Raw genomic sequence first — 13,865 nt, 5'->3', positions numbered from 1 at the left:
ACTCCCGCAGTCGTTGAAAAGGTTTAAGCACTAATTTCGGATGATCCAGGGCAATTGTTGCGCGTTCTGATGGATGTAATGAAGCCGTGGATGGAAACTGTGACGGAAGGCCATATGTTTTTCAGCCGGTGCACCGGCACGAGTCATTTAATTCAAAATTGGCTCTTAGACAACGTCGATATGTTTTGGTCTAAGGAATTCTGGCCTCCCAACAGCCCAGATTTAAATCCCTTGGACTACTACATACGGAGCGTAGTTGAAAGGGTCACAAACAAGTCTCGGCATCCCAATGTGACGTCATTAAGGACCACTTGAGGCAGCATTCGTCGGCATAGACAGAGCTACATTACAGCATACGTGCGAACCGAGAATAGAAGCCGTCATTCAAGCTAATGAGGGATATATCGAATAATTGTGCTATACAGGGATTCCCCAAATGCCATGTAAAAGGTTTGTTTTTTATAATATTTAATTTTTTATTAAAAATATTTTGTTTAAAGAAATTGTCCGGATTTTGGTAATGCACCCTGTATATCCAAAAAATAAATTTAAAATACAATAAATAAAAAGAAATCTTGCTCGGTTTTCTATGTTATTTTTATTTATTTTTTCACTTTATCACTTTTTCACAAAAATTAGATCAATCTCTCGAGATTTCTCACACAACATTTCACTAAATGAACAATATACGTAATACTTCCCTCTAAATTTCCACTCTGAATCATGTATGCTTGAAAGACAAATGTTTAAGTGGAATATTAAAACGCTTATTTAAATAGAGAGAGAGAAAGAGAAAGAAAGAGAGCAATAAAAAATGGAGGAAGAGACGAGGCAACTTATTTATTTCATGTATGCGCATTCCATTTTGGCCAACATAAAATCAGGAGAGTTGCGCTACTGTATATACTGTGGTAGTGGTATACTGATTTTATTTTAGTATTAAAGTCAAATGCAAATATTTCGAATTATAAAATACACATTTTTCCTAACAATAGCTTAATTTACACCATGGGACTTGACCCATACCCAAATCTATATCTTAACCTAAAATAGACCTTCAACTAAATGGTTAAATCATGTAGATCTATTAATCCGGGAGGTGATAACGAAAAAATAGTCATCATTTGTTACCGCTTGAAACCGTCATTAATTCGTTACTTATAAAATTGTTGTCTTCGAAATATTTATAATAATCATACTGATATGATTTCAAATTAAGTAACAATAATTTTTGCATTCAACGACGCTGTATTATAATGAAATAAAAAGAAAAAAGAATCTTTTCGAGACGGGAATTTATATTATTATAAATATTTTATAGACAATTTTGTAAATAATGATTAATATGTTTGATTTGCGATACTGAGAATGAATAGATATATTCATTGAAACGTTTATTAAGATATATGTAAAGTAAATTAATATATTTATTGTATTGTCACCCTGCGTTGGCTTTTCTACTCCTTCATTGTTCAAATTTGATTTGTTCGGAAGCCGTTTGTTTAACAATATATTTCATGGAGAATCAAATTAGTTCTAGACAATCGTGAAACATCTCTTATAAGTGCTGACAGTTACACGCCCCAGATTTGATAAGCTGACAGAGTTCCATGCTGCACTTCTATTACTTCTTCTTACGATTACCTGATGGTATCAAGAATTTTAATTATACAAAACTACTGAAGATGGCTCGAATTGAACCGAAACATTCAATTATGTAAGGTTTGAAAACATATGTTAATAATATAATCGCACCACAATTACTACATATTAAGACTCTTAATTGTCCATTGTTTTTATTTTTTTTTTTTAATATCTCAAGAACCCAACTCTGATTATTCGTTTTTTTGAAATATGTCCATATATAGACATTTTATATAATAATATACATAATTTATATACTTTTAAATAATTATATATAAAACATTTTTTTCCAAGCGAACAACGAGTTAGTAGCTATCAATACGTATTTACACTCCATAGGCGTCTAGTCCGATTTTAGCCTACTATCATTTAGACGCGTTATATTTCGTTTGATCATGCGGCCTGTGATAAATGAGGAATCGTGAAAAAGAGACGTGATTCAAACAAGGTCGCGTTGTTTCTCAATTGTTTACCATCGTACTTATCGCGTTTAGATCACATATAAGATATAGATTGTAAGACTTCCGTATACCCAAGTCCGATTTCGATGAAATTTTACATATATGTAGTACTAACTAAAGATAGTCAAATCCATAAATACGAACTTGCGGAAATGCTTAATTTTTAAAATATTCAAAATTTATTTAATCGTCTTAACATTTGGTAAAACTTTATACAGTTAGCCCCAAATGATCTCCAACTGATCTTGATCTTGATCTTGATCCTCAAAGAGGTGAAGGTCACTAATCTTTTCCGTCACTCGTTATTCATAAAAAATTATGAACAAAACAATTTTTATGAATAATATGTAATTTTCGAACACAAGGTACATATTTCAGCTGTATTTTCCCTTAACTGAGGGAGGTGGGGGTAGATCTCGCTTTGCATGATATAATGTGAAAAGTCGTGCGCTCCCAAGTAGGGAGGACGTGGCCCATACAGCATAGAACGTTGAAAGAATGTTGCTGAGATGGTGCAATGTTGAATGTTGAAATATCAATGTTTTGTCAATGTTGTATTATATTGATTTTTCTACATTGATTATTAACGTTGCTGTAATATTGAAATGATATTGAATTAAATTATATATCGAACCTATTTTATTTTGTAAAAAATGCATAAAAATAAAATGTCATGTACATAGAAAATTTAAACTTAATAATTATTAATTAATTACTTAATTGATTTTTTAATGAAATGTATTTCTAAACGATATATGTTTATATCGCGAGAATCGGTCGCGCATGCAGAATGTTTGCACTTATGATATTGTTTGTGTTGTCTGATCCGATGCGCAATGTTGATTTATGGTTTTCTACATATCTATACATCATCATTATACATTTACTAACATTTAGTGTTCGTGGATCATCGAAGTTGCAGATTTCGGTATAATTGCAAAGGTTAAGCATTGTTGGCATATAGCATACAAAATTGGATGGGTGACCGCTTAGGAAACTAAGGAAATTAAATTTCCCAAATGAGAGAAAAGCATTTTTTTTTTCAATTATAATTTTGTCATGTATGTTCTGAAATATGTTAATCAATAATATTTTAATAATATTTTAATAATAAAATTGAATTAATTAATATGAGAAACATTTTTTATGTCTCACAGACATTGCAATTCAACGGACATTAGACCTTTCTTCAATGGATCTGTATTTCGCAATGTTTACAATGTTGCCAATTAACATTTCTGAGATATTGATTTAATATTAATTTGCTGTATGGAGTGAGAGTCGCTTCAGATGAAAGTTGTGCTCCCCTTAAACAAGGAAACTCCATTCCAGCGATACATAACTTTGTCTAAACATTTTGGCATTGAATTTTTGTATCGGTGAAACTTCATTTAAGGACATTCATTTAACGTCGTCTAGAGTGTTTCTCCAAAATTTATGAAAATCGGAGGTACGATGTTTTCGGAAGTTTACCCAAAATGTTAATTAAATCACAAATTTGAATATTTTGAAAACTAAGTGTTTCCGCATTTATGGATTTGATGGCATTTAGTTAATACCACATTTTTGTAAAATTTCAAAATCGAGCTTGAGTAGTATATGGAAATTGAGCCTATAGGTCTCGGACTAAATGCATGATATAAACATTTCCATTGCAAGAAAATAAATAGAAGATTTGGCAGTTTAATCCGTTATTTATATTGAATTATATATTTATGTTGAACATACATTTATGTCACCTGTGTACGACGGCTTTAATGTGCACAATGAGTGCGTCCAATTGAATTCGTTATAAGTAAATCTAACAAATAATTGCTTCATTAAAATTCATAGGTTTACTCTGAATATTTAAATAAATTTATTGATTTTAGTTTGCAGTGTTTTTATCTGCTGAATGCACTCTCGATATGGCAATTAAAGTTCTTTCAGTTGCATTAATTGCTATCATGTGTATGGTTAATCAAAACTCGTTCCGAAATAACACTCAGATTGTAAGTTGACTATTGCTATATTTGATTAATATTTTTTAATGTAAATTGTATAATTGTATAAAGGTATTGTTTATATTTATAACGAAAATATAAAAAAAAATAATTTTTACAAAATAGATAAAGCAATCCTTGGAAGAACTTCAGCATATATGTGATGAGCTAGAAGATGAGAATGAAATAGCTATAATAAAAAAGTATGGAAACAACATGAAACGTATATCGGCCATAATGATCTGTAAGACCATAAAAATTTGTATCTCTTGATATTCAATACTCATTGCAAAATGGAATGGATTACAATTTTCAAAATTAAATAAATATTTTTAATCATTTAATCATTTTACATATTCTAAACAACTTTAGGTATGCATGTCTTACAATACAATTAGAGATATGATTTATATTAAACAAACGTTTCAGGGCATTTTTCTCTCATGTTATAGATACATCTCCATTTTACTATCGATTGAATTGATAAATACGTGGAAAAAGATAAACTAGTACTTATTTTGTAAATATAGAAAGTTATTATAACGTGTATATTTTTAGTGGCAAACATAAATATATGAACAAAATATGACAAAAATATTTAGCTAATAGTTTAACTTTAAGGGGGGTCTCCTACATTAGGTGACCAAAATAATGGTAATTTTTTGTAATTATTTTTCAAAAGGAAGACTAATATTTATTTTAAAACTTTTGGCATGTTTTAATATTATAAATATTGTAGAATACAATCTTTGTACAACAAATCTTGTACGTACTTGTAAATATTTTTTATGTGAAGAAAAGTATTATAAATAATAAAATCATAAACATTAGTTTGACACCTCGCCACAACATTATGATTTTATATACATCTAAACGGCTATAATTTTGGCCAGAAACAAAAAATTAAGAAATATTTTTAATTGTTATAGTTTTTTATCATAAATGAATCTAAAAAATTTTTTAAATACATATAAATTAAAGTACATAATATAATATGGCTCAAGCAATAAAATTACGAGCCAAATACAATGAGTTCAGTACTAAAAGTATATATTAACATAAAATTACAAGTGATAAGCATTACAAAGACAAACGTTACGAACTATCGAATCATTATCAATGTTAAACATTTAATCAATCAGTTGTAAATATAATAAAATTATTGACGATTAACTATTATATAAAAATATAATAAACGGAACAATATACAATTTTATATTTATATTTTTGATGTAATAAAACGATGGCATATTTCGAGTCCATATAATTGCTTTTAAAAAATGAAATGCTCGATAAATACATGTGATTAATCACAAAAGTTACCATTACATTAGATCTTATAAAATTGTTGTAGAATGTCATAATAGATAAAAAACCGTGAAATATTAAATCTGTTAATATATGAAGAAATAATAGAAATACAAAATCTCATAAAATGTGAAGAAATAGTAGAAACCATAAGAGCAAAATAAATAATACAAATATAATAAAAGTGTAAATTAATTGTAAAAATATAATGCGATTTTAAGTAAAAACAAATGTTAATGTTAAAATCAGTTAGAGTGTAAAAGATTATAACAATATTGAAATAATTAAAATCAATCAGAGTGTAAAAGATTATTAGAATACAAAGCAAAATTGCTATAATAGATGTTATCTTAATATAATCAACTGTTTTATATTGTAACGATATTATAACAAGGAGCAGAGAACAGGAACCAAGTTATTTTAGGGAAAAAGTACGTTAGGGAAAGGGTAAACTAAGAAAGGGAAAAAAATAAGTAATTAGGAAGGGGAAAAAGATTGTATAAGTATATATGTAGATTCGTGAAGAGATTCCGTATCATTTTGCCTTTTGGCGGTATTTCTACCGGTTTGCAGTCGCTGTTAGCCTCTACTGCTCACATGCGTTGGACGGCTCAGGAGTCGGTACGAAGAAGAAAGAGACGGCACAGAGTTGTATGATATGTACAAGGTATATTTACAGTTATTTACAATGCCTGATAAAGGCGGCGTGGCGTACATGTGTGGCCTTGAAAAGGGTCGTTTGGTTTGTGTCAACCAGGGATACGTTCGCGGTAGCTGACGAAAGGTATGCTCCACTTCAGCGGAGGTACTAGCTGGTTATTGTTTTCGTTCACCAGTGGCAGTATAAGGGAGACGCATTTCCACAGCGCCGGCGGTGTTCCTGGCGGCGTATGCGGGGACTGCTCCCGTGGACTTATCGGCGATGGTGTCCTCCAATCCGTCTCACTGGTGGTGTCTCTGCTGTCGCCTTCTATGGTATTGTCGGCAGGCGGGCCGCAGGCGGCGTTGGCGATAGCGGCGACACTTCCGACGGTATCTCTATCAGCGTTGGTGAGGTCTTGCACTGGTATCGGCTGTCCCACACTGATGAGGACTTCCAGGAGGCTTGTCCACAGCAGGCGCCTCGAGATGTCCAGCGGATGGAGTGTCCACGTCCCTGGCGCTAGTAGGCGTAGTCCCGCGTTTTCCACTTACGCTGATGGCCGTTGGTTGAGCTGGATGGCGTTAACCTTGGCGGCTCCACTGTTATTTGTCCCTGCGGCGCCTTCTCTGTTGCTGCTGCTCTCGGAGTCGTCGTGGCTGTTGGACTGCTGTCGCTATCCCTTTTCGGTGGCCGCTTCTCTGCTCACCTTGCTGATGGGCATCTTGACTGGCCTGGTCAGCCAGAGCTTGGCGTGGTTACTCATGCGAATTTCCTTTCGGATGGACCGTGAGCTATGCGGTGTCGCTCCTCGGTTCCGTGGCCTGCTTATATGGCCTGCTGGGTTTTTCTCGCGTGCAGATCTGCAGTTGTTTCGCCAATCTTCTCTATCGCGATACTTGCGGTTCGCGTCTTGCGAACGCTTGTGAGAAAGTTCCTCTTAGCGCACTCACGCGCTCGTTGTGTGTACGCCGATTAGGTGTTGTGTTAGCGCTTGTAGCCGCCACAGCCCTATTCAAGCCTTGTCTTTACTTCTTTATGTAAATCATTTCTGATATCAAACGATTATTATAGGAAGGTTTACCGTCTAAAATTCTAACGTCGTTCCAATTAAAATTGTGATTGCAATTTATACGGTAGTTTGTAATGACAGGTGGAGATCCTTTTTTTTTTTTAAATCAGACACATGTTCTTGTACTCTCGTTTTTAATTACTTCTTCGTCTGAGCAATAACGTCATAATCGTCGCAAGAAATTTTATAAACTACATCTTTATGGGAAAATGTATCCAGTTGCTCTTTGCCTCTTTTTATGTAATATTTCAGATTGTTTGGGAATAAGCTAATTTGTAATTTAGTTTACACACAACAGGCATGAAACTTTCCGAGAACGATCTTACATAAGAAATTGCAAAAGCTTACATAAGAACTGTAAAAAGACTTTATTTGTGTTATTATGTCTTTACTAATGTTCCCATAGAACTGACATCTGAGAGCATTATTAAGAGCATTATTAATAAATGTGATCACAGTAATTATAATAGGCCGGTTTTAAGTCATTGAGCTAGAGTGGAGCGAGATGCGCGAGGAGTATTTGTAGGCGCGGGGGAATGCGCGGGGATACTTGTAGGCGCGGAGGAGTGGGCAGCGCGGGGAAGGTCCCCGGTCACCGGCATCGCTGTTTACATAAACATAGGACCCAAATCGATTAATTACATAAACATGCCGCTATGCGTTCCGTATTTTTTTCGTCACCCGCCGCTGCCGCCAGCTGCCGCCCTCCCCAAAAATACATCGGTAACAGAGACTTGCATATACTTATTGCATATTTATTATTTCTCTTCCTCTATGTTTCGTCATCTTTCCCGTCGCGTTGTCGCTTCCGTTGTATCTTCTTCTCAGATGCAAAAATATTTTATCATACTGTTACGTCTTGTAACGAATTTAGATATTTTCGCGTTTACGAATTACTGTGTTAGGATGCAGCGGTTCTCGTTACTATCCCACCGCTGTCATCAGAGATGTTACAAATTTTCATGTTAAGAATGACTAATAGTCGCGGATTGAATATTTTTGCGTTATATTGTGCGTCGCGTTGCTGCCGAACACGGAATGGTAAGAGAGAGAGGGGGGGAAGAGGGAGAGAGAGAGGGAAGGGGAGAGAGGGAGGGAAAAGGGGAGAGGGAGGGAAAGGGGGAGAGAGGGGAATAGAGAGAGAGAGAGGGTGAGACGGGAAGAAAGATGGAAAGAGGAGAGGGAGAGAGAGAGGGGGAGATTGATCTTTATTACTAGTTTTCTCAGTTATTTGCGATACAATTTTAGTTTGCATTTTAAACATGTGTTTTTAACAATCTCTTAAACGTTACAAGTCTTTGGCATCTTTAATATTCACCGGTAAGGCGTTATATCTTTTCACTTCTTCATAAAATATACTTTTTCGAGCAATTTTATTTAAAAAATTTGTTTTTTTACCTATTTTTTAACATATAATTACAATGGTTCCCAAAATTAATTCTATCATCAATAATTATGCTTAAATATTTTTTTTTCTATATACTCTATCTCAGATCCATCCAAACATTTTAATGTAATATTACCTTTCTTTTCTACACTTCTAACTATCATATATTTTGTTTTTTCTACATTTATTTTCAATTTGTTCTTGTTTATCTAGTATTCGATTATATTGAATGCCCTGTTCATTTTTATCTCTAAATCCGCACTACTTTACTAAATCCGCATTCCATTTACGTATAACAATAAGTGTATCATCTGCGAACATCTTTATATTGCATCTTTCTGAGAAGACAACAGATTTTGATTATATCATTTATATATATTATATAAATAACAAAGGTCCCAGCACTGATCCTTGTGATACTCCATATTCTGTTGTCATTGACCTAGACTATTTCTGATTATATTGCATCTTCTGTTTTTTATTATTTAAATATTTGAACCATTCTAAAACTCTACTCCTAAAGCCATATATCGGTATAACTTTTCTAACAATATTTTCCTATCTATCGTTTCGAACGTTCTCTTGAGATCCACTCTCTTGAAAATTACAGTTACCAATTTTTTTCCGCTTCGATCAATTTCCATTCGTCATTGATAGTTTGAATTGATAGTTTCGAATAATTTTTTCTAAATCCTGACTGATGTTCTATTATAATACCGTTATTTTCCAAATATATTTCTAGCTGTTCTTTTATTACTAATTCTAACATTCTTTCATACAAATATATTAATAGGTAATATATTAATAGGTCTATAATCACTTGCTTTTTTTGCTTTTCCTATCTTTGGAATCGGTATTACCGTAGAAGTTTTCCAATTTTCCGGAAAGCACCCTCCTTCAAAGAATCATTTATTATATCTATAAATATTTCTTTTACTACAGAAAAAGATGCCTTTAATATATCGTTATTTATTTCCTCTTCTGTACACTTCTTATTTGGCAATCCCATCACTAATTTCTTTAACTGTTCTAATCTGACCATCTCAAAATTTTCCATAGTTCCTTTATTTTCTATAACATATATAACTTTCTTACCTACGTCGCCTAGGCTATCTACATTTATAGATTGTATTATACTATTAATACTTTGAATATAATATTCATTATACACTTATCAGCTATACTGCACTCATCAGTGTCGCCTAAATTTTCAAAATCTATATTTTCTATTTTCTACTGGCTCGTCCCTAATTATTACTTTCAAGGCTTTCCACATGGATGTGGGATTATCACACTCTCTTAATATTAGAATTAATCATATTCTCACAATATTCTTTCTTCTTTTGCTTAATTAATCTTACTACTATATTTCGATTTTAAACTGCGTCCAATTTCGTATCATCATACAATGCTTTCCTGTACGTTTTATCTCTTTTATCCGCCGCTTTTCTTATTTCGTCTGAGTACCACTTTTTCCCTTCCCATGCTTTCGGTATTCTAAATTTTTTCTTCGGTGCTGTAACATCTAACGTATCTACCATACTATTTACAAGTATTTCCACTCTCATACTGACATCTATATCTTGATCTATTCTTAGTTTATCCTCTACTAGTCTAGTATAAATTTATTTACATCAAAACTTTTGTAGCTTCTAGCACTAAATTCCTTATACTTATTTTTAATTTTATTTATACTCAACTCGACTTTTAATCACGCGTGGTCCATCCAACTTTGGGCTCATGAATTATCTGTGTTTCTAATTTATTATTATATAGAATTTTTATTATAAATTTTGTGCAAAGTATTTGCAGCATCGCGTTTATTAGTAATACAATTTTATCTTAAAAACGATACAAAATATTTGAATTTTTCACTAACACCGAGCGTATATCGACTTAGTTTATAGTACACATGCTCGACACATTGCTCGAGCTCAAAGAAGAATATAGTTGTTGATTTCATGTATACAATGATAATTTTACGTTTTTTGTATCACATACTTTAACAAGTTCTACATTCAGATCTTGAATCGGTAATGATGATGATGGGACAATTAATTATGGGACATTAATCGCTCAATATCTGCATGTCTCTCGATAAACGCCTTCCACGTAGCATGAGGCAGGATTATGCGATTGCCTCGATTGTCGTAGATCGCAATTTCTACATGAGACGCAGGTCCCACGACGATCCCGATGTCCAAGAACTTATACACTGTCAATGTCAATGCATATCTCCTCATCAAGTTAAGATATGTAACGAGGTTTCGAAGATGTATGAGAAGATGCGCTGTAGAAAATAGAAAACATGTAAATAGATCTTAGAAAAATACATAACGTATAAAATGTATAATCAAAATTTTATAAAAATTGAATGACCTTATTATCTTTCGCATGCCTCATCCTGTTGAATTGGAATAATTTATAGCGTAAGACGTTTTCAAGGGTAGTATATCTCTGATACAGTAAAAGTAATCTGCTCTATGTAATAGAAGTGGTCCATAGAACGAATGATGTAATAAAATTTATGAATCATAAGTTTCTTTTTTTAAATAGTGATCTCCATCACAAATTTTCAGAAGCTTCGCATTCCACTGAATTCATAGCATATGTAGTGAGTCAACTGACTGAATCAGTAATGTCGCCATTAAGTCTCATTAATTAGTGCTCATCATTTCACATTTCCAGCAACATTCAAGTTATCATTGAAAATTATTATTTTCGCATCAAGCAAATTATTTCAATTTCGCCTCTATGTGCGACTTTATTTTAATATAGATATCATAATTACACTTATGACATTGAAGTAATGTATGTTTCACAATGTCTATGTGTGGATGAGCTTCGCTGTATGTTTCATCAGTAATACCATGAATCGTACAATGACATGTTAGGAAGATTTAAATTTACATAATCATTAAATTTCGAATCACACATTGAAATGTTTATATATCTGCTATGTCTTATGCTTGGTACACTATGTATTACTGCGAGTAAGCACGTTTCGAAATCCAAGTTTTTTATATTGAAATGCATCATCGATGAGCAATATTGTTTATTAATTTCACACAGAGTAACATAAACATATAATTCTTGTTTAACGTTTAAAGTATAATATCCTCACAAATGGTTTTGGATGCGATGACTGCGGCAGTAACTATTCACTGAGCGATTGATGTATTAGAGCCCTCTTTCGTTCATGCGTTTTCTATTTCATTATTTTTATATATCATTTTTTTTTATTTTTTTATTTATTTATTTTTTTCTTTCGGATAGTGTATTCAATGTGGAATTTTACTTATCTTAAACTATAGAAATCAAAGCCTTAAACTAGCTGGATCTTAAATGCTTGTATGATTCTTGTGTGAATTTATATACTACGTATGTAGTTTCCAGAAACGCGCGCCGAAATGATTTTTCGGTCTTGAAAACGCTAACTCTACTAAACAACCGCAGTAATATCACGAGTTAAATTGGCTAGCAATTTAACAAATTTTTGATAGTTAAAAATTCTCCGCATCCTCCTTTCAAAAATGAGTTTAGGCAGTGTATTCAATGTGAAATTTTATGTATCTTTACAAATATAGTGTTAGTTTTTCAGAGTAATGTTATAACGAATAATATGTTTCCATACAGACGTACACCATCGGTATCTAAGTTATCCTAGTTGCAAAGAATTCGTTCGCATATCTTTAATGTAAAAACATTATATCTTTTTAAAGATATAAAAGACCAACATTGTTGATCGACTTATCCCTTGGATAAAAATAAATACTTCATTTCTTTGAACGTTTGCACGGTATATGTTCCCTACTATAATATCAAATTATTGCTTAATAACGATAATCATTTATTATTATAATAAGATTAATTAAAATGTTGCAATATGGTTCTGTTTCATTATTTTGATCAATCATAAATTTTCCAACAAAATCGATACAACGGTAAATTAGTTATATCGTTCCTAAATATATTTCATACATTATAATTACAATTATACTACATGGGCTGAAAAGTTCCGGGATTTTTCAATAGGTGGTGCCACTAGAAAATGAACATGATTCATTTCAAGAGATTCATCTGTCACTAGTTTATGTATGAAGTTTCATGACATTTCGTTCATTCGTTTACAAGCTACAGTCGTTTAAGTGGCGTTACTTTCACCTCCATAAAAAAAATGGAAAAACAGGAATATCGCATCTTGATCAAACATTGGTTTTTGATGGGAAAAACTTCTGAACAATCGAAATCTGAACATTGAAATGGTTGCAGAAATGTTATACCAAATCTGCTTCTTTGAGAACAACAGTTTATCGGTGGTTTAGTGAATTTAAAATGGGTCGTACAAGCACCGAAGACGCACTTCGCTCTGGAAGGCCAAAAGAGGCTACGAATGCGGAAATCGCAAAGCAAGTGCATCGAATCATTTTGAGTGATCGTAAAGTAAAGTTGCGCGAGTTAACTGAGGCCGTGGGCATCTCAAAAAGAACGGGCGGGATACATTTTGCACGATGTTTTGGAGATGAAAAAGCTATCGGCACGATGGGTGCCGCGTTTGCTGACCATCGACCAAAAACAGCAGCGCGTTGATGATTCAACGGTCAGTTTGGCGTTGTTGCAGCGTAATCGAGCGGACTTTTTTCAACGTTTTGCGACGATGGATGAAACGTGGATCCATTACCATAAGCCTGAGTCCAATAGGTAGTCTGCAGAGTGGCTGAAAAGCCACGAAAGCCGATCAAAGCGGCCAAAAGACCAACGCTCGGCCGGGAAGCTTATGGTCTCCGTTTTTTGGGATGCGCATGGCATAATCTTCATCGATTACCTGCAGAAGGGAAGAACAATTACGGGAGAGTGTTATGCAGCGTTATTGGACAAACTGAACGACGAAATAAAGAAAAAAACGGCCCCATATGGCGAAGAAAAAAGTTCTGTACCATTACAATAACGCACCGTCACACACGTCCTTGAAAGCGATGGTCAAATTGGACCAATTACGATTCGAATTGGTTGCTCACCCACCGTATTCTCCAGACTTGGCCCCCAGCAACTATTATCTGTTCTCAAATCTCAAGCGGTGGCTCCAGGGAAAGAGATTCACATCGAATGAGGAAGTCATCGCGGAAACCGAGGCGTATTTCGAAGGCTTGGACGTTTCGTACTACAGAAAGGACATCGAAATGTTGGAAAATCGCTATACCAAGTGTATCGCCCTCGAAGGCAACTATGTTGAGGAATAAATATAACTTTGCACAAAAAATGCTTGTTTTCATTAAAAATCCCGGGACTTTTCAGCCCATGTAGTACATTATTAATTTAGTCCTTCTTTTTATTCTTTGCATTTTTTATTTTACATATATCTTATAAAATT

General features: G+C 33.5%; 2 protein-coding genes and 1 pseudogene across 3 annotated transcripts in view; 2 read left to right on the top strand and 1 right to left on the bottom strand.

Moving 5' to 3' along the window:
- Nucleotides 1-13,865, top strand: part of LOC147907886 (uncharacterized) — a 94,888-nt gene that overhangs the window by 22,444 nt on the left and 58,579 nt on the right. Inside the window, exons 1-3 of one of the 2 annotated variants that reach the window (XM_087411966.1) lie at nucleotides 1,539-1,717; nucleotides 3,977-4,096; nucleotides 4,214-4,331. In XM_087411966.1, coding sequence (XP_087268092.1) covers nucleotides 4,013-4,096; nucleotides 4,214-4,331 — 202 coding nt within the window. In that variant the 5' untranslated portion in view covers nucleotides 1,539-1,717; nucleotides 3,977-4,012. Of the gene's footprint in view, nucleotides 1-1,538; nucleotides 1,718-3,976; nucleotides 4,097-4,213; nucleotides 4,332-13,865 lie in introns of those variants that run through there. The other variant, XM_087411965.1, reaches the window with a different exon arrangement.
- LOC147907888 (uncharacterized) lies at nucleotides 4,370-8,135 on the top strand. The gene is made up of 2 exons (XM_087411967.1): nucleotides 4,370-4,459; nucleotides 4,540-8,135. Exon 2 carries the CDS (start codon nucleotides 6,182-6,184, stop codon nucleotides 6,962-6,964), a length of 783 nt encoding a protein of 260 aa, XP_087268093.1. The 5' UTR covers nucleotides 4,370-4,459; nucleotides 4,540-6,181; the 3' UTR covers nucleotides 6,965-8,135.
- Nucleotides 8,242-10,309, bottom strand: LOC147907887 (uncharacterized; annotated as a pseudogene).

Source organism: Acromyrmex echinatior, chromosome 12 (assembly GCF_024713525.1).
Source record: "Acromyrmex echinatior isolate Ae372 chromosome 12, ASM2471352v2, whole genome shotgun sequence".
Taxonomy (NCBI): domain Eukaryota; kingdom Metazoa; phylum Arthropoda; class Insecta; order Hymenoptera; family Formicidae; genus Acromyrmex; species Acromyrmex echinatior.
Note: the sequence above shows the minus strand (reverse complement) of the source record. Positions and strands in the feature narration are given on the sequence as shown.

Bases quoted from the DNA above. Each gene is read 5' to 3' on its own strand.
- LOC147907888 (XM_087411967.1), top strand. From the start codon at position 6,182: ATGCTCCACTTCAGCGGAGGTACTAGCTGGTTATTGTTTTCGTTCACC.